The sequence below is a fragment of the Larus michahellis genome, chromosome 2 (genome assembly GCF_964199755.1).
Source record: "Larus michahellis chromosome 2, bLarMic1.1, whole genome shotgun sequence".
In the NCBI taxonomy this organism is placed as follows: domain Eukaryota; kingdom Metazoa; phylum Chordata; class Aves; order Charadriiformes; family Laridae; genus Larus; species Larus michahellis.
In genome coordinates this window covers 46,055,977-46,078,268 of record NC_133897.1, presented here as the reverse complement: position 1 = coordinate 46,078,268, position 22,292 = coordinate 46,055,977, and the positions used below count along the sequence as shown (strand labels likewise).

The following is a 22,292-nucleotide window of genomic DNA, read 5'->3' as shown; positions in this document are numbered from 1 at the left end:
AGAATGAGCTGGCTGCTGATAAATCTTCTTTGCTGCAGGGCGCCCATGTAAGTAAGCACACACCTTTTAGTTACAGGGAGAAATAAAGAAGTTTTTTGAAGCAGTAAGATTTCTCTACTACCACATATAACCTTCCAGCTAACCTTTTGACGGCTGGAAGAGAGTCCAAATCTTCTTAATCCAGTAATTAAAGGTTTAATAGTAGTTTTAGATGAGGAAAACTTTAAGTAATATTACAAAATAATCACAACGTTACACTCTCCACCTAACTCCTGGAAAAAATTTCTTACGTAATTTGTATTGGAAAGTAATTTTCAAAGGTATCTGTTTTGAAATTCATCATCTTCTGTCCTACTTGTGGTTGACTCAGATATTTGAATATGAGCTTCAAATTAAAAACTTCATTTGTTACACTAACAACTCACAGATGATGCCAGTAGACAGGGAAGGAGGGAGGAAATTCTTTGTTTCTAGCACTGGCGTCTTGACAATTCTTCTATGGATTTAATCTTTATATCATTTAGTAGGATTGAGAAGCCTAGATTTTAATTAGGACAGATTAATGGCCTACTGTGAAGAGAAAAGAGAAAAACACAAGTCTCCCGAGAAACAAAATGTATTACCTTTAGTAGGTGCTTTGTGGTATTCTCAGTAGGTTAAACACTGAGCATTAAGGGACTTTTGTCTAGACTTATGCCTTGGAGCCTGCTGGATTTGAGAAACCTGTTAAGACAATGTGTTTCATGTGCAACATTCCTTCAGACCTACAGTAACAGGTTCCAAAAGCAATCTCATGATTGTGAGAAGCTGTTAGAATACGCAAACTGCCAGGATAATCAGAATTCTTAGTAGTAGATATTTTACTCTGAAAAAGAACTTAAAAAAGCAACCTTCTACTCCCAGTTTACAAAACATGCACAGTTGGGTCAATTATTTATTTATTTTTAAAGTTTTGGGGGTTTTTTTCTGCACAATGTCACTTTTTATACATAATGAGACAGTATCAATCTTAGTTTTGATTTGTCGCATTCAGAAGTAAACCTGTAACATGTAAAAAGTTACATTTACAAAATTGGCACAATGAGTAAGATTTATTAAAGGTTTAGTAATAACATCTATACGTGTCTAGAAAAATACAATGTTAATTTTAAAAGAAGCAGTATGACATTTTATTATACAGTACAAAGCCGGTGTTAGATGTCTCTAAAGATGACACTGTCTTATAAATAATCATTTTAATCTCATCTTAAAATACACCATGTCCATTCTAACAGAAATGTTCAAAAAGACTTCATCCCTCTTCCAAGCTTTTTTCAAGAGAGTATAATCCTCAAGATATTTTATACTACAGAATTCATTTTAACAAAATATTTACTGCAAAGTTCGTGATTGCCAAGATATAAAGCTAAAATACGTATTTCCAGCGTAGCAGGAGGTAACCACGAAGGCAAAGAACTGTAGAGAGAGGGGAAAAAATATATTAGGAAAAAAAAAAATATATATATTTGAAAGTACTGTAATTTCTACAAAAAAAATAGTTATGCTATTTGGAAAAAGGAGAAATAGTAGGCGAAAATGGCACTTTTTCACCTCCTTGTACTCGTGTGGCCATGCAGTCAACACTGTGTAAGCTTATATTATGCGTAGAAAATACAGGCCTACAAACAGACAAAACATGACATATTTCAACTCATACCTCCACATTATACTGCCTCAGTGTGGATCTTGCAGTATGGACTCCCACCAGTCCTGTACTCGCTGCTTTTAACATCAATTGCTGGCAAAGACTGAAGGATAGTCCATGTGTGTGAGCTCAAGCAAACACTCCCGTACTGCTGCTATGTTCCAGGAATTGCCTACAGCCCACCTGTACCTCACTATGGCACACTGCGCATTGAAATAGGTTTGTTTACAGAGAAAACTTGGATTCAAATGCAGACCCAGACATCTCAAACAGCAGTACTGATCAGGTTACCAATTCCAGAGGTCCTCTACTGACAAATAAAGGTATTCCTCAGTGCAAATAACAGTGACAGTAATCATGTTGAGGTACTACTACTTACTTTCTCAGAAATTGATTACAGAATTAGACTTCCGTAGCAGGCTAGATTTATTTTATGTTTGAAGATAAAGATACTGTTAAAGATACCGTGTAAAACTACACAGTATCAGTGGTGTTGCTTCTGCAGTCCTTACGGCATACGCACACAGAAACAGCTGTGGACTATTTCAGTTGTACTGATAAAGTCCAATTCAGTGCCAGTGGTTAAATTCCTGGTAATCTCTGCATGCTGTTCAAAACAGACAACGTTCAAAGTGGTCTTACGATAAGACCAGAATGTTTTGTGCTGGTAACGGCACCAAATAAAGCTGACACTGCAAATAGGATTAATACTACCTTTCTTGGAGGTGAGCAGGGATAGGACAAGAGGGAACAAATGCAAGTTACAAGAAGGGAAATTTCAATTACATATTAGGGAAAGAAAAAAGATAAATCACAATGAGAGTAATCAAACATGTCAGCAGAAGCCCAGAGGTGGTGTGGAATAGCCATCCTTGGAAATACTCAAAACTCAAGCAGACAAGGCCCTGGTGGCCTGATATGAGTTAGCCCTGCCTTGTTAAGGGAGGAGCGAACTGGACCAGATCACCTTCAGAGGTCCCTTCCAGCCTAAAAATATTTTATGATTCTACCAGTGTTTCTTGCTGTCGTGGTATATACTTGCCTATATACCATCATTGCCCTGGTGGGCACTTCAGCTCTGAGAGCAGGGCACTACCAAGCATGTGTACAGGCAGTAAATCTAAACCTTCCAACAGAGGGCTCTTGTTGAGTCTTGTCTAATGTAAATTTAATCTGTGGCACCGAAAACTGTAGATGATGTAAAATATTATTACAATAGAAAATTCTAACATTATTCTTCTCTAATAATTTTGTTTCTTAAGAAATAAAAGCTCCATCTAAAATCTTCCTAACAGAGAACAACTGTTAGGGAGAGATGAATTGCTAAATTTTCACAAACATCCATCCATGAAACCCTTAATGGGTTCAGAAAGCAAGAATCTACATTTAATAGTTTATTTAGACAGTGCATTACATTAGCACTATTAGAAAAGATTCCAAACATCCCATGAGACACTGACCATTCATGCATTTTGCATAAAACCTGAATCAGCATGGAAGCTTACCTAGCAGCAAGCAAGTTCCTGTCAATAGCAGTGGCTGAGTAACAGATCAAAAGTCACAAACTGCCAAGGGGAAAAGACCCTTAACGCCACTGAAGTGACAGGGACGTAGTTATCCAATTCCCAAGACATAAACAGAGCAAGTGTTTAAGTCTCTGTGTTCATGCCAGTAACAATAAGCTTCAGACAGAAGACAGGATTTGTGAATAGTCCAGAGAAGACAACCGCAGAAGCATGATCAGTCAGCAAAGTAGATGTAATGCAGAATTACTTTATACAACTGAATTTGACTACTGTTGCCACAACATGCAAAAAGTTCTTTTACAGCTCCCTTAACTTAGCTAGAGAATGCGTTCACCTGCTCAGAAACTGACAAGACTCTTAAAAAAAGTTTTTCACCCACATCAACTGCTTTGGATTTCCAAATCTAAATAGTAAGACAGTAACGTTAGACTAATTAATGATTTGCATCCACTTTAAAACACTGGGAAGTTACATGATTTTTCAGGCATTGCCCACCCAACTCAGAAGAAAGATTATCAAAAAGTTGAGGCTGTAAGAGGAAGATCACTGTAGAAACAGCAATACTGCTTCAGGACCTTCCCAAAGGTGCTGTGTATATGGCTCAGCCCACAAAAAGCGGAACGCACCTAATCCACACACGTGCAAAGTTACCTGAGTTAGTTTAATCTGCTTTTGAAGTTGTCCCATTGCATTGAAGCAACTTGGTTTTCATCCAATCTGTTTTTTCCACTCTGATGTGCAGGCTATACCATCTGACAGAAAGCTAGTAATAGATGGGGGCAGGGGAGGGGAAAAGCAGTACGATCTTAAAAACATTACAGCCTTTTCTGATGTGACTGTTGTCTCCTGGTGGAATGTCTAGTCACCTCCAAAAACTATGAGCGGAATCTACAGCTACCTATAGGTTTTGTGCAGGAGCTTCTGTATCAGTCTGCAGCTTTTCAAAATTCAACCCGCACTTCCAGCGAGCCTTCTTTTGATATAATTTTATTGGACATACAACAGATTTAAACAAAAAATCAACTCACTGAAGAAGCTGCCCAGCTGTTGTAATTGTGACTGTCCAGTTCTTTGGTAACTGAAGATGCATCCACAATGGCAGCAATGAGGTACAAAATGAAGGCACTTCCATTAAAAAAAAGACCCTGTTGAAAAAACAAACAACGTAAGTAGTTAATATGCACTTGTATTTGTTCCCATTTTCTATTCCAACATTACAACACACTCATCTGAAATATAATGTACACATGCAATGTACACAAGAAATGTGATTCTTAACTATTTTTATCTTCTTCCAAGTTTCTATCTGTAAGATCAAAGTTTAACTGCTTATTTTGAAGATCCATAAACATTAAAGCACATTTTGGACAAACTGTTCTCTCCATCACACTAAATCCAGAAGTCCTAAAGCTGCTGTGCTGTGATTTTCCAAAATTGATAATAAGGACACAGTTTGGTTATCACAACCAAAGTATTAGGCAGTAAGAATATGACGCTACATGAAAAAAAAAAAAAAAAAGAAATAAACCAAAACAAAACTGCATTACATTTCTAATCTATACAAAGTTACACTGTAGGAATCAATGACTCCTGGGTATATGAAGAATATTTACAAAGCTTCCAAAACTCTGCTCTTCTCCACTTTTGGAGGAGATAAAGAGGGTGTAATTTTTTTCAGGCACATTCTTCTACCTTTCAGCACCTTTCCCTTCTGCCTGTTTTTGAGAGGAGAAAGAAGCAAAATCAAGGAGGAGAACAGTCTGAACAGACTACATGGGTCATCATGACCCATCCATGGTAGATGCTGCGTTTTCCAAGGAGCAGAGTTAATGTCTCAGGGTACCTATGTTCATTACTAAGAAAGAGGCAAAGCAGATAACATTGATCTCACCTAACTCTACAGAGAACAAACAAGAACAGTTTGGGTTTTGCATGTAAGAGAACAGGAAAGGAAGGGAGAAGAGAAGTCTGAGAAGATGAAAGACAGATAAAAAAAGTATGTCGGGCTTTTTTTAAAGTAATTTTAATACTTTGTCCTTTACTTACTCACTACTTGGTCATGGCTATAGGAAGTTCATTCTTCTTAAAAAAAATAAATTCCTCAAAACTCCACCCTGCTACTTGTTTAAGGCATTTGAATTTGGCCATAAAACATGCTTTTAGTTTACTGGTGCCACGTTTAAGTGGAATAACTGTTACATGCTTTGCACCTAGTTACAAGTGCAGGAATTAGTAACTCAGTTTAGACAAGGTCCTAATGTTGTATGTGATCTGCTCCCTTCGGCTTCTGGCCCCATGTTTACACTCCAGAGTGTCACACAAATATCATAACCCTTAACTTTGTTGCCCCAGTTGTCTCTAAATGTTGTCATACTGGTGCAGCTCCAACTTGTTAATTTCCATGGTGTGGTACTAGGAATATACGTCAATTATTCACTATTGGCTTCACTAGTCACCAACTCTAGCGGCATCTAAAAAAAAGAGCTGCAGCCCAAGAAGAGAAGTTCAGAAAGCAGCGACAGCAGCTGTATCCACATCAGCAATTCCCTCAGTGCACCAAAGAGTGGATCAGCAGTGTGAAGTGGTTGGTACGGAAGCTCCTCTCATCCATCTCCAGTACATTTGGTTCTGGCAGTTTACTTCAGACTTGGTGGAGTCTGGCCCACTGCCACACGCCCCCGTGACACACAGGGTTCAAAACTTTCTGAAGGGAAGCCATTCCCCAAAGGCGTGCTTTCTCAACTGCAGGCCCCTTCAGAGAGCAGCATGCTGTGCTGTCACCTGTCAGTCTTCAGGTCACCACTGCCTTTATGAGACTTCCCATGCAAAAAAGCCTTCCTACAGTTTTCAGAGCAGACTGAAGGGCAGGCACGTCCTCCTGTGGTTCCTAAGTCCTTGCAACTTCAGGGCGTTTGGAAAAGAGCCACTTACCCACCTTTCCGCAGGGAATCATGGGCAGTACCTCAGCATTCAGATGGAGTCCAAGACCTGGCACTTGCGGCTTGATCAATACACTTTTAAACAAGTATATCAGTTGAGCTAACAAAAGGTATTATCTCTATCTACAGATCTCACCTCTCTTGTTTTACCTGGGCATTACAATAATAAAATATCAAACTGTTAATTTGAGGATAAGAAGCCAACAATTGGCAGGTTCAGGTGAACGTCTGTAAAGCACTGATTTTCAAACTCCAGATTTGATTGCCTAGAGTATTTTGTTGTTGTTATTTTTAGGTTTCCAGTTCCAAAAAGACTCAATTACCCTGGAAAGCTACAAATCCCTGCAATATCTTGTCACGTAGAAAAGAAAAAAGCACATAATTTTTGAGAAGTGCTGCTCTGGGAAATAACACTGTTGGGGAAGATGGAATGCAATGCAAGCTGATTGGGCCTTTACTGCCAATATATTACTCAAACCAAATGGTTCATGCTAAATTACCATCTGCTTCTTAAATTCAAATTTACCAGATTTTAAAAGCTTCCATTGATTGTTTTAGCAAAGAACTTGCACTATTAAGGAGAGCCAGTTTTGAAGCACGTCCTTTGGATTAATTTGCAGTAAAAGTAACTGCATCTTAAGCAATTTCATAATGTGCTTAACCTGCAAAAAGTGAATTTATGACAGAGAAGTCCAGATGTCATTTCGGATAAAGCATACAATAGGCACAGTCTGAGCTAACTGTTGCCCTAAGGAGGCAGAGCAATAACTAGCAGAGACTGAAATTCAGGATACTTCAGAGAATAGGAGGAAGGTGGGCGTAAACTCACTCAAAAAGGTGTGTGTTATACTGTCTTGAATGAAGACATTAACAACATCTCTCTGAAAAGAGACCAAACCTTCCTTTTGGCCAGCCAGGAGTGGCAGAGGTCCAATTCAAAGGCTGTTCCCAACTTCTCTTTTAATACCTTAAGGCAAAACAAGCTGGAATGCAAGCATCTTTTATTTATTTTGCATTTATTTTCTCTTCCTATTATTCTACTATAAAAGGAGACTACCTTTCAGACCTACCTTTACGTGATCTTATCTACAGTATGTTTGGAACACAGAGCAAGAAATACACTCAATATAAAGTAGAAACAAATCAAATACTCCAGCTTGTCTACCAGATAGATCAGGGGCAACTCATTTATGTGCAGCTGTTGCCTGATAATAATGTTAAACTGATGAAAGAAGGGTAATGAGTAAAGCTGTATCCAAATAGATACAAAGATGCTTTCCCTTTGAATGTACGTTACTTACATCTAACGCAATGGGGAAAAAAACCAACAACCCCACACACCTTTAAATGTACCCAGACACATTACTGCTATAATTGAAATAATCCAACATTTCTATAGCAGCGTTATAGCCTTAATGGTAATTGCTGGTCATGAAACTTGAAAACAGAGAAGCTATCTGAACATTATCCTGGTTGTTCTTATTAGTAATTGCTATCGCTGGCTATTTATTACAGCAGCAAATGGGAAGATGAGAAGGGTATTGCAGTTTAGTCACGTATGCAATACAGCTGATAACAAGCTGTTTGCAACACTGAAGCCAAATATATTTTGTCATAAAAATAACAGAATTCTAGTCAATAATCTTTAGCCACTAAAAGAATAAAAAGAGAACAGTATCTCACTGTATCAGACAAATGCAAAGCTAAAATTTATAATAATTCTTGGATGGATTACAAACAGCCAGTTGGCTGAGATGACAATGACTTTTAGGATCTATTGCCCTGAACGCCAGCCTGTTATGAAAATCATGTAAAAATATACTGTTCAGAGGTACAGCTAGCCAGGTTTGTTGAAACCACAAAAACTGGATCTGAGTTTTAAGTGCCTGTGAAATTTTCTGTAATTACATTAGCTGTTTATCTGATTTGCATTAAGTCTTGAGCTAAAGGCAAAGGGTTCCATGGCACGTATTTTACATATATATAACAGTAATTTTCAGCACCATTTTCACAGTAGGCCATATGTGGACTGTCAGACTGTTGCTACCTCTGAACCACCTTTGCTTTTACTTTAGCAGAGGAATATTCATGTCCTTAAGAGCCAGGGTCCCACTTCCAATTCATGGTGTTGATTCAAGTAGGGACTTCTGCTGTTTAAGCCATATGGCCAGGTCTATTAGCTCAGAGGCAGCAACAGACTCATTCTTCATGGGATGTAATCACTCCAGGGAGAAAAAAGAGAGGCCACTGTGCATAAATATCAGTCACACACACATTATTAAAAATCAAGTCACTACATCAACTGCTGAACAAAATCGTGAAAACATCATAGGAAAAGTGTTTTAAAAGTGTCTGGGCAGTATGAAGGTTAAACACTGCAGGTACACAGCCACACAGTAATTAGGGAAAATTTTGCAAAAAGCACAAGTGCAATTGATTAATGACACCCATAGAATGCATCAATATTTTATTCTCTTCATAACCAAGAAAACCTGCAACAACAAAGAATGGGTGTATTTACCACTGTGGTCCATGGCACCTGGGGGATCCTGGTGTAGGTCATTGTCATGTAGATGATCAGAAAGAAGACAGTGAGAACCCAGTAAAACACAGCTACAAACATCACCCAGCCGAAGGCTGGATATAGAAAGTACTCTGTTCCAGCAATCAGGGTCCACACCAGCAGCCCCAATACCTGCAAAAGTTATGGAGAAGAAAGAGATCTGTTACATGGTCTTAGACCTCATACATTTGTTCTAGGTCAAGGAACAGCACCACTGCCATTCACATAACCATTCGATGAGCCGAGTTGTGATGCTACGCCAACAGAATACTAATCTAACAAATAAGAAAAACACATAAAACTAGTTTTGCTGTGGCAGGATGTCACAAAGGGAAAGGCAGAACAAGGTGTCTTGGTGTCAATTGTGCTCACCTTTAACTATCATGGAGCCACACTTGCAGTGGTTTTACAGTTAGCTCTCAAACGGATTGCTTATTATAGCCTACTAGCTTACGTGCATGTAGATAAATACCATTATTTTGTGTTCAGCTAAGTCACTTCAGAAACAGAAGCCTGTGAAGGACCACTGGGATCTTTGGGTCCCATCTGCCACAGTCACAGGTAACTGAGTAGTTGGGATCTAGTTCAAGAGGGTCCACACCTGCTCTGTGGACTGTCAGGCACCACAGACACAAAACAACTCCTAGGACCTTATTATAAAAGGTAGCAGTAAAATAACAACAGCCACCACCACTGTAACATGCTGCTGGACCACAGCAGGTCATGTTGGGATTGTCATTATATTCCACGGGTCTTAAAACATCTCCCAAGTGACCTGACCCTAAGTAGCAGATGAGAACTCACACTCAAGCGAAGTCCTCAAGCAAACCAGTCTGGGGAAAAACACTCCCTCCTGATCCTGAATCTGGCAATCTGTTCACATCTAAGACATGAAGTAATACTTGAACCACAGATTTTAACATACTCTCTCCAGTCTTCTCTAGTGTTAGGTGACCTCCAATGCATTAAGAGGGATAAGAAGCAAACAAAACATAAGTCAAGTCATATGACACAGGAAGAAGAGTTGTGTGTTTTGCAAGTTGTCCAGCAATCAGAAAAATCTTAATTATAAAAAGAAAGGGATATTTTATACCTTAAAAACAAACTAACAAAAAGCCCAAATCCCACCACACACACTTTACTGGAATCAGATGTGGGAACTAAAATTCTTATATTTGAAACAAGGCTCATCTCTTTCTGCTGTCTGGACTATGGTGAAACTGCCTAGCAGTGAGAAATTGAAGGAAGACAAAATTAAAGCAAATAGCAACACACTTATTAAACAGACAACAGCCATAGCAATCTATGTACAATCTAAAGAACCTTCTACCCCATTATTCTGTCTCCAGCGGTGGTTAATAACAGATATATTAAAAATAGACCATGTAATTGTAATATTTCCTTGGACTACCCTCCTCAGCTCTCAGAAATGTGCAGTGGAGAGCCTTCCTGATGTGGTGGTATCTTTGTAATCAATAGCCGCTGACAGAAGATTTGCTATAGCTTCATGGGCACAAGAGCTAATCCTACTCCCATGCAAGTTGTTGGCCATGGTCCCATTTACTTTTCTATTCCAGAATTGAAACATGTAATCATTAATTATAAATCTCTAAGCATTATATACAAGACAAAGCTATACTGTTAAACAAAAGATTATTATGATCGGTCCCGATAACTTTCATCAGCTACCTGGTATCTGTTTATTTTGTCTTCAATTCGTCTTCCAAACTGCCACCCAAACCTAATTCAATCCTCATTTTGTTGGCTTGTGTATTCACAATATATTCCAGTATATTATTTGTATATTCATCCATATCTGCACCATGCACACATAAAAGCACTGCACAAATGTCCATTCCACTATCTTTTTTTTTTTTGGTCTTGTAATAGAGAAGGCATGTAACAGTCTTTTTAAGAATATGCGTTCACCAATTCAGCAGATTGTCTTTCACAGGAAGCCCTAGAACTTGCTTGGACTGGGACAAAAATTTCCTTTTTTCTGCAGCCTACCAGGGGAGGGCAGCATTGCCTCACAAGAACAGCTCAAATAGCATCAACTAGGTAGTTTAAAATACACACTACTCTCTAATGCAAAGTTATCGGTTCATCAATGCTTCTCACAGTTCATTTTAATTCTATTTCCAACAACATTTTACTAATAGTAGCAATTCAGTTAATAATGCCTCAAATTGCACGAATGAAACATGATTAGATTAAAAACCAACTCAATTTTAGTGTAACAACTGCTTTAAGATTAAACAATCTTGATAAACTGTTTAGCTAATAAAATACCATTTTCTTAGGATACAAAGTTGCTTCTCATTGTGCCCATCCACTTTAATCCAAATGTAAAATAATAATCCAGAAATTATACTAATGAACAATTGGTCTCATGCTTGATAAATAACTATTAAAGACAGATTTATCCTAGATCTGAGTATCTACTAAAATACCACAAACAGAAGCTTGAAGAAGATGACACAAAGCAAACAAATAAGTTAAACATCATTAAACACCATTACCTGCTGACAACAGTGTTGGTTTTTAGAAAGCTTTTAAAAATAGACACAGATTTTTTCATAAAAAGCACAAGACTACGACAAATGCTTAATACTGAATCCAACACAAATAAGATTGATAAGGACACCTCTGCTGATATAATGGATTATTTATGGAAAGAGTAAAAACTCCACGTGCAGCAAATTATTAAAATGGAAAATTTTGAGGTTATGAGAGACCACTAATCTTACGTTACCACACAACAAAGGTAGTAAGACATTAACTAGAGCACTAGTATTCTCACTGCAAACTGTTTTTTCCAGTAATATTCTAACTTGGTGTTATCACCCCTCTTTCAAGATCATTTTAATATTTAAATGGCTGTACATCTCACACGTCTTCCAATGCATTGCTTTTAATGCACGTTTTTAGCTAGCCTGTATCAATGGCTGAACAATTTATCTAAGCAATTGAGATGCACCACGGATGTTACAGATTTATATTCTTAACCAGTTCTTGGTTCATATGCATCGTAACTTTGATGGGTTGCATATTAGAGTGTGTCTGACATTTTCAGTTAGATCGAGATACTGCATATTCCTGGAGCTGACAGGCTGAAATAATATTTCAGATTTCTTGATTAGACCTGAAAAGGTCAGATCAGCTCATGGTCAACAATTCACTCTGTGTGTAGTTAAATGATATGGCAAATGGTTTTATTGCATATGTAAACATATGCAATAAATTGATTTAAAGTTCACACTGGCCATCAGCATCTGCAAAATACCTAAGGAGTCAAAGGAACAAGGACGTCCAGACAAGTCTTCCGTGATTAGCTTGTCTTCTCAGCATGTTAAATACTGAGATAGCTTCTGTGGTGTTAAAAGCCTGTCTCGTAATATCCTGACTGTCCCTTACATTACAGGTTTGCTGTTCAACAGATCAGTACAAACTGGATGACACTTGTGCATCACCTGGAGCTGAGAATGACGCTTTTCCTGCTGATTTGATAACAAACCTCCCCACCGGGAATAACTGGACTATATTCAAATGCCATCCCAATGAGCATCTAGTGCATGGAATCTGGCAAGTGAGCGATAGGTACGCGATACCATAAAGCAAAGACCAGCAACTGCAATACCTGGGGAGTGCCCACAGTAATTCAGTGTGCACAGACAGTACACGGCTACCTTCACTGCTTCAGATCAGCTGAAAGACAAGGGAGAAAGCTCCACTCAGTAACTGGCAAAGGCCTGCATCACATTATAACCGGGTATGCTGGAGTGTATTAGTAATAGCTAGGTATTTGATTTTAATTTATGAGCAAGTCAGAATATGCTTATTTAGAACTACAGGAGCATACTACAATCCTGTCAAAAAAGAGTCCGAGAAAGGGAGGAAAAACATAGAGACGACCGAAGAAAATAATGCATGTGGCCATCAATGAGAAGGGATGCTGGGTCCTAAGACTATATATAAAGCCTCCTCCAACTGGGTCCAGTTTTTCAAATCAGATGGGAGACAGGGATTTCACTCGTCAGTACATGACAAAGGCAAGCACTTTTCCGTTGTTTATTGCAGCCTCTGATTTCACCTCAGACACCTATTTTGCGATCATTTGGCTGCTGCTTGATCAGGTACCTCCATTACTAGACTGCATTAACGTGTCAAATGTACTAATGCATACTTCAGCAGTTGGCAGATACCATAAAAAGGAAATAACTTTGTAGCAAAGTCCGATATTATTGAGTGTGCAGGTTTAAAATTAGATGCTTAACTGCATATTCAAACCCTCAAATAAGTGCCATAATTTTTCCGCACTGCCAAGAACTTCAGAAGTATTGGACTATTTAGTCACCTTAAAAAAAAAAAAAAAAGCTTTGTTGCCTAGTAGATGAGACACATCTTGTGCCTCATATTGCTAGTACAAGTCAGCAAGCACGTATGAAAGCAGGTGTGAGCTTGAATCTGCGTATCTGGTTTTGCTTTTTGAAGCAGCTTAAAAACTGCAGAACTGAATTCATACTTGCAAACTGTATTTAAAGAGCCTGTGGCAGGGTGACTCCTGCCAGTGATGCTAGTGTTACAAATTCTGCAGCATCCACCTCGACTGGTTAACTCAGCAACACATTTTAAAAAGTTTATGCAACCCTTTCAAAGGAAAAAGGAGTCTCATGGTGGCAGAACTGACAGGGAGAAAAACCCAAGGCTCATCTAGTTTAATGAAATAAAAAAAAAAACAAACAAAAACCACCAAACCAACAAACCCAAACCAAAACTATTTGGCATGTTTGCCTGAAGCTTTTCCTATTCTTTATCCTAGAGATGCTTCCCAGGCTCGTTTCAGTTCTCTATAAGCATAAGTATTGTAGGATTTATTCAGAGTTGCTACTGGCACAGATGGAAATGATGGTAGAAGGAGACTAGTTGTGCATTTGCAGCTACACTTGTCTCCTGTATTCAAGCCACCTAAATATAGACAGAATCCAGCAAGTAGAAAGCAAGACATCTTGCCTCTCATTCCCAAGAAAGGAGATTTATGACTAGAAGAAAGAGAGACCATTCTAAATTATTGCACATCTTTATTTCACTACTAAATCACAAGTTAGGAGCTACCTCAGCGGCAGCACAAGCAGCCTACGAGTGTCTCAAGCTCCATCTTCCCCCCGCCCCCCCCGCCTTGGCTACTCTCTGCATGCAAAAAAAAAAACAAAAACCCCAGGGAGTCTGCCATGGGCAGGGAGAGCACGAACATTTCTCGTGCCTGATCCCTAGTTTCTTATCTCGTGGCCCTTGGGAAGACAAGGTCTGAGATGCGTCTCATCAGGCACTAAAAGGGTCAGCAAGGATCCCTAAGGGCAGCCAGACCAGCAGTTCAGCGCTATAGGGGCTCCCCTTATTTGATACTGACCTGTCAACCACCCCTTGGGTGTTTGTAAGCATGTGGTGAGATTAACAAACATTCTTCCAAACCTGTCATGTCACAGATCCCACACCAAAACGCAGGATTTTATACTGTGAACCAAAATATCTGGGAGGTAGGGGTGGGAGGAGGGGTGGTGGTGTGGAGGTACTTAAAGAGAAAAAAAAGGTGGGGGGGGGCGGGAAATAGGGCAGTCCTCTTCTATTGTTCCTGTAAGACATGCCCAAGACAGTCAGTCATAACAGCAGGCGGATTTAATTGTCTTACATTTGACAGATACAGAATGATTTTTAGGGTTTTTTTTTTTTTCAGCTATGGCTAAATGGAGTATGTTTGCGCTGCATTGAAATCATGTCTTAAAATCGGATCTATGAAGGGACACACAACAATTCCGCTTTCGGCCACTAGAGAGAGCACAATCATTGCTTTTTTTAGAAAAATGCTTTAATAGCGGGCTTCAGCCGCCCACCAGAAATATCAAAGGGCCAATTTGCATACAGTGCCAAACCCCAGCAGATTGAAAGGGAACACTCGAAATAAGCTATATATAAGTACAGAAATCTTTCACAAGGGTTATGCTAAGTTAGAGTGTGTGCACAAAGCAACATTGATAGGTTCACTACCATACTGAGCACATCATCACCATGCAGGTTTACCCACAAACTACTCCAAAAAAGGATTATTTATTTGTTTTACTTAAAAACCCTAACCAAACAAAAAAACCCCAACAAAACAAATCGACCAAAAGCAAACAAAAACAGAACAAAAAACCCAAACCCACAAAACTCCTCCCCACTATTTAGAATAATGTATTTTAATGTCCACAGAGGAAAAAAGCCTAAAAATAAAACTACGGTGAAAGCCTACAAGTACTGCATAAATCAATCGAATATCATTCCAAACTAAAATACAAAAGTCTTGTTTGCGTTACAGTCAGAAAAAAGGTGATAAACATGTTTTAAAACTTCGCTTTTAAAACTGAAAGGATTCAAACTTAAATAAGAATTCTATTAACAGTGAGTAAAGATGCTAAGACAAGCAAATTCAGAGATCTTTCAGCTACATTTCTTAGAGATATAAGATCCTTGCTTAAGCACCTTCGAAGTTTCAAGAACCGCGCTAATGTACACTGTAATAATCTAATCGATACATTACCTTAGCCTACTATTTTTCTTTCCCAGTTTCAAACATTAACAGAAAACATTATAATGACTTGACATTAGCCAATCACTACCATTGCCTTTCCTCTTTACCAACAACATTGAATACCTGTTTTCATCCGTAAACATTCAGTGTCAACAGTAGTTGGAAGCATTTGCTAAGAGCTCCTTGGTGGAGGAGAGCTTTGTGACTCACCCAGACTGTCTTCTGGTGAAACAGTGTCACAGGAGAGAACTCGGGCACTAAATACACACAGGAAAGAAATTCCTTTGAATTCTGTGTGAAGCCTGGTGGTTTTGCTGAGATTTTTCAGGGCTTTGCCTGCCTAAAAAAAATCCAAAAACCCAGTGTGCACATGCCAGTAGTCATAATGGACATACCAACGAAGTATTTTATCATTTATACAGAAGAAGTCTTAGTGTCAAACTGAGTAGCAGCTACAGAACTCGAGTCTCTCCTACCTTTGAAAACATTTCTCCTTGTCATAAAACTGTGCAAAATTCAGTCTCTTCTACTTTCACAGAATTTCTAAAAATTGTCTGAATACCTTTTAAATTATTTTCATGCAACCAGTTTCAGCACTGAATCTTCCTGCAAGTCTTCAAACTTTCTGTCACGCTTTTGGCTCTATGGCAGCACCAGCAAGCACCCCTCATAACAAACCAAACACAAGGGCTTGAAACACTGGCAATACTAACCATCACTTAAGAGAAGTCCCCCACAGAGTTGTTTTTTAGGATAGATTTCCGAAGAAAGAAAACTACTGGAAGTAGCAAGTGCCAAAATATGCTCCAGATGTATGTCTTCACTAAAGAGTGAGCTCTCTTACTCAAGAGTTTAGTCCAAATCCTATTACAAGCCACACAGAAAAACCTCCTGACCCATGCTTGAAATGGGTCAAGGCCTGCTGGCAGAGATTTCATTCAATAGAGAGCACGCCTATTCCAGAGCAAGAATTCAGACCAAGCCCTTCAACAGCTGACGGACCTCCAGTGCCTTTCCCACAGCTCCACAGAGCAGGGAAGTCCTCTCACACAATACCCCAATAGCCCGGGACAGAGTCCAAGAGTGCACTGGCCTAAAGAACCAGGGACAGACCCTCCCCACACCCAGGCCAGTAAAGAAGAGCTAGTCCTGATGTTCAGACCGTGACACTCATTATCCAGATCAGCCATGCAGTGAGGATGTGCTGAACTGGCCATGGCATGCATAAATAAGGGTATCAGCTTGCACTTAACAAAAGGATTCACACCAAGAGGCAAAGCCAGCTTGCAAGAGCACCCAAGAAATTATGAAGTTGTACTGGGAAGAGCAGAGAGAGGGAGGCAGTTAGTGACTGGCCTGCAAGAGGGAAACTTATTTTTCTGATCAGAATGGGTATTGCAATACTGCAGTGCTGCCTAGGCATAAAGACAACAGGCATAAAGACATAAAAGCAAAACGATGTAGCTCACCCCAATTTCATGTTACCTTAATGAGTCTACCACCTACTGAAATGAATAAATCACAAAAGGTACTCCTCTAGCCTCCACTGTTGACTCCACTGACTCTACTGCAACTCATGTGTGAGGAGTCTTCTGTGATATGGTGCTCTGGCTCACTGCAACTGAGTGCTGAGAAAAATAACTCCAAGGTGGGAGTAAGGAAACTGTACTGTCCATCCCAGCAGCATATTACAATGCTCAAACGTTGCTTCACCTGAGAAATATGCACAGAATGTGCAAGACCGGAGCTAACACCAATAAAACAGACCAAAATGAGGTACCTTAAATTAAGAAAGCAAGAGATGCTTCCTAGAAAACACAGCCTATCCCATCCTCTCCATCAAAATTGTGAAATCACTACAGAAGAGTTTGTTTCTCAGGAAGTTTTGCCTGAAAAAATAACTAGAGGTAGGGTAATTGATATTCAGAAGGTAGACACGAAATAAGACACTGCTTGCGTTGTAAATTTTGTTCCATATGATCAATAACGTCACAACAGAAGATTAGAAACTGTTAGGAAAGGAATAAAATAATAAAAAACTCCACTAAACAGAACATATCACAGTGCTGTATAAATCAATGGTGTACTGCCGCATTGAGCGTGTTCTGTTCACTCCTCTCTCCTATTTCTAAAATGAGTCAGTTGGATTACACAAGGCACAGAGAATGGCTCCTGCAAGAAAAGAAAGTTAAGGTTGGAAAAAAGATGAGTTCAATTTTCTGTTGAAGACTGAAGGAGCATATGACAGAAGTCTGCAGAGTGGCAGGTGGCATAAAGAAGGGAATGAGATTAGCACTCACAACACAAGAAGCATCCACCTAAATCATCAGGCAGAAAGTTGAAAAACAAACAGAAGGAAGTGGTATTTAAAAAATAAAAAGAAAAATAAAAGATAAAGAAGAAGAAAAAAAACCAACACAATCAAATTACAGAATTCATTGCCACAGGAAATATCATACACACCTCTGGAAGACAAGTCAGCCCCGTCTGTATATATTACCTATATACGTGATAGTCAAGATGCAATCTTCAGCTCTGGAAATTCCCAAATGTGCAGTTTGCTAGAAGCTAGAAAACTATAGCAGAGAAGGATCTTGCCATATGTGCTGTTTCTTACATTCTTCCCTAAATTTTCAGTATCAGTCATTATCAGAGACTGAATACTGGACTAAACAGGCCACCGACCAGATCCAATACAATCACCATTACTAACTTCTGGTTTTAATTTGCCTTACTTTCCTGCATGAGAGCCTGGCAAGCGAGTACTGAAAGCTGCAAAAGTGTTAATAGAATAGAATGGGATGACTGCACGCCACATCAATATACTGCTTGTTTCTAAATAGAATTACAAGGAATAATCTCAAGCAATGGTGAAGAAACTGGCTTGAATTATATCATCATAAAAACTGTCTTCTCGACAGAGCAGTGGTTGATCATTAACAGGTCATTAAAGTGTGTACAAAGCATAAAGATTGGTCCTTGTCCCAGGGCACTTTCCACATTAAATGCTGTAAGGTTTTTGAGGGCTGCATTCAGGAGCACACTACTGTTTACTGATGCCTGTAAATTCTAACCTAAGGCTCATGTTTTGCCCGAGGATCTGCACACACAGAGACTTTTATATATAGGTTACTGCGCACTATGCATACATTAACTTATGCACCCTGGCTAACACAGTGCTAGCCATCATTTTACCCACATAGCCACAGCAGAAGACACAGCCACTATTTGCCCATAATACAGTATTATCTGATTAAAGTACCTTTATGCAGAATACACCGCAATGGGCCCGCCCCACGTCAGTCAGGAGAAAGACCTGCAACCAGCCTCAGACCTGCTGCAGCTGACCGGGAACGCACTGGTTACTGCTATCAGCGGCTCCATCGGGGCCGGAGTTTAATGTAAAAATAAAGAGGGGTGGTGCAAAACACCACCGAAGACAAACAGCCTGTCCTAAAAAGCACTTATTCACCTCTCCGGAAGGGCACCCGGTGAAACAGTTGGAAGGCAATGACCTCCACTGTGCTTAATCTCTAGTCACGACCTCAATGCAAGGAGACCGCCCGGCCTCTTATCTAGCAATCATGAGGGATGCAAATAAAAGTAGTGCTGCTGCTCCCTTTTCCTTCCACTTCAGCAAGGCCTGGCCATGGCAGGCATTACTCCCCACCACCTAGCATTTCCCAAAAAGAAACACCTTGCTGTTGTGCAGCAAGGCTCTTGATTTCAAACTCACTGTCTCCACAGTTTCCTGACGGAGTTGGGAGAAGTGGTACTGTACAGCAAACACCATGGTATCATGGAGTTGGGAATTACTCACTGGAATTCCTGCTATGCTTTGCTCTTCAGCAGCGCAGAAAGGAAAGTGTAAAGTAATAGAAGATTAGATCCAAACACAAAATAATCTGAGGAAGTTTTCACTCAATGCTGCTTTCAAGTATGAACTTTAAAGCAGACAATTACAAAGCAAAATAGTGACACAGAGACACATGTGGCACAGAATACATATTTCCTTGTTTCCTAGCGGTTGCTTTTGTGCAGCCTCTAGAGGCAAGGTTTTTTTTGGAAAAACTTGAAGGTTCAGTACAAACACCTTCAGTTTTAAAAATAGCACATAAATTCCATACTCTGATAATTTTTTCTTTTTAAAATTCCAGTTATAAATCATCACGATAGATGAAACTACAAGGTTAAATGTTTCTGCATTTAACATTCAAATATTAATGCGTTTTGGAGCTCTGAGTAAAAGTTGTAACTGAGCAGTAACATTTACAAGTTTGTCCTTTAAACAGGGCCATACAGGCAGTACATATGACTCACGTGAGACGCAGTGGTAATTCATATAATTGATTTGCAGTAAGTCCTATTATCAAATTCATACAACGCCATATGATTTAATCGATTTCAATTTTAAAAGACGTGCATACTACAAAACTACGTGCAGATTTGAGAGCTCTTAGTAGCAAGGAACTCAGCTAATTGGTGGAAGGACTTAAAAGAGCTTGCAGTGCTGCTTTGCTGCAATTTAAAAAAAAAAAAGAAAGAAAAGCATACTGGCAAGCTTTTGGAATTCTTATTTTTAGATCTGAAGCCGAGATTTGGACTAAAGAAGAAATCTCCTCTCCTCACATTTAACAAGAATTTCTATGGATGATGAATTTTGTATCTCTTCAAGACAGGAAGGGTTTCAGGAGTGCAGGTGCGGTTTAACTGCAGGTTATGGTCTGCTCCCTCCCAGTTTTTTGGTTTAGTGTTTTGGGGGGGGGGGCGTTTCTTGAGTAGGGTAGATGACAAGCTTAACATGCTACCTTTTGTTTGTGCAAATGTAGTGACTGGTTCACAACTAGATGAACGTTTTCCTGAGAAGGGCTGCAGGCTTTCAAGTCAAGTAGTAGAGACATATTCCTGGAGGTAAAGACCATGGTATAGCTCTTGTGCTCTGAAAACGATTTCTCCTTTATAAAGCACACATACAAACTGTGAGTGAGCAGGTTTAACCTGCTGTGTACACTGAATACATGGTGGACTGATATTTTTGGAAGTGCATTGTGAGGAAATTATTCCCCTTGCACAGAAAAATTAGAAAAAAATACTATTAGCTTTAGTAATCTCTAACTGTCAGTAATCTCTTTTTACTTTTCCTTTTATTTTTTAAATTGGAAAAGCTCAGAAGTGGATTCTCAGCTGAAAAGATTTCAGGCTGAAAAGATGCATCTGGCTTGAATGTGTCTTCCCCAACATGGCTATTTTTTTTTATTACTACAACTACCATTGTTTCTTAATGGAATATGATGGCAAGAAGGGTTTGCTCTTTTGTTCTAATAAATTCATATAAGTGAAAAGAGTTTTGAGTTACCTATGTTTTCTTCTACCTTAATCTTCCCTCTTCTACCTGCATACAAACTTTTCCTTCAGAATAAGTTTTATAGCACTCTGTCTTACTTTCTCCCCTCTTCCCTGAAGGGATACAGTTCCTGAAGGTAGAAAAATACCAGCTTCTCAATAAACAGCAATGATTTGTGTAAGTGACTTTTAACATTCGGTGCATGTAAAGTACACACACCCACAAAGAAAGTCATTCTGCCATCATTTGTACATTAATAAGGTGAACTATTTTTAAAAGAATTCTTAACAATGCTTACTTATGAATTATGACTGATTATTTATGTAGTCCACTTTGTTTAAATGGTGTCTATGTTCTTCAAGAGAACAATACTGTATACAGCTGCTTTATTAATAATGTCACTGGCTCTTTGTTGCTATTTTTACATCTCCATCTTCCTGTTAGGCCATGTAAACAGAGGTGCCTATAATTAGCGGACACACAGCATTGTTTCACAAGTCTTAGCTGTTACATTAAAATAGAAAGCTTATTACTTCTTTGGGAATAAGTTTTATTTTGCCCTACAGTTAGGATACACAGTCATAATGCCAGGTATGATGCAATGGAAAAATAAAATACAGTATCTGCTAAGAAAGACTATTGCTGCATTCTACATCAATTTAAACACGAAGAAAACATTAACTACTCATTAAAAAAATTTTTAAAAAATTTTTAGAATGAAAGTATCTTTTAATTTCCAGCTGAACACCACAGAAAGTGGTCTTATACAATAAAGAAACTTTGCTTGCTGTGAGACAAAATCCTCTAGTCACCAAAAGTTGTAACAGTTCCCCTTGCCTGACAAACAGAAGACACGAGAAAATAAGTCAACATCCAGATCTGTTGTTATCTGCCTATTTATAAGCTTATTGTACATCTTGACGATTTCTATATCAAGTACCAAATATAAAGTTCAACCCCAGGAACCATTACCCATGTTTCTAGGCAAAGATTAAATATTTTACAAAGACCGATCCACATGCTGTAGAAGTACCTCATTGAAAAATCTTTTTCCTTCTCTGGCAAAATAGTTTTATTTCCTGAATACATTTTGCATTAACAACATAGAACAGCATGCCTATAAATATTTAACATTTGCATATGCTTTTCTGGAGTCATTTGTGTTCACAGACTTTGCAGTCAGAAAGAACCATTTTGGCCATGTGGGCAATGATATAAAGACTTCAACCTACAACATGCTTTTTGGAAAGAGATGACGTCTTGGCATAGACATTGCAATGGTAAGATTCATCTTGTCTCTAAATGAGCTGCCATAATGTCTATTACTCTCATTGTTAAAAAAACCTCAGCCCCACTTCCCATCTGAATTTGTCTGAAGTCAGTTTCCAGACATGTCCTTTTCCGAAATCTCCATCTGTCACCGATATATGAAAGATAACTTTGTACTGAGCCACATTTAAAATCGTTGACAAGACACAACTGAATAAGAGATAATCACAAATACTAACATTGCTTTTGACAACAAGCTATGCTTCCCCCCCCCCCTTTTTTCTTTCTCTTTTTTCTTTTCATGGTAGCAGTAGAAAGAGTTTACTTTGAAAGAATCGGAAACAGGGCAAATCCAGAATTAAGTTTTCAATAGAGAGCTAGTTAAGAGTTATCACCACT

General features: G+C 38.9%; 1 protein-coding gene across 1 annotated transcript in view; it reads right to left on the bottom strand.

Annotated features, from left to right (window-relative positions):
• Window positions 1-847: 847 nt before the first annotated feature.
• CMTM8 (CKLF like MARVEL transmembrane domain containing 8) overlaps window positions 848-22,292 on the bottom strand; it is a 36,884-nt gene continuing 15,439 nt past the window's right edge. Inside the window, exons 2-4 of the mRNA XM_074575114.1 lie at window positions 8,671-8,844; window positions 4,239-4,355; window positions 848-1,455 (exon numbers count right to left, since the gene is read on the bottom strand). Coding sequence (XP_074431215.1) covers window positions 1,372-1,455; window positions 4,239-4,355; window positions 8,671-8,844 — 375 coding nt within the window. The 3' untranslated portion in view covers window positions 848-1,371. The remainder of the gene's footprint in view (window positions 1,456-4,238; window positions 4,356-8,670; window positions 8,845-22,292) is intronic.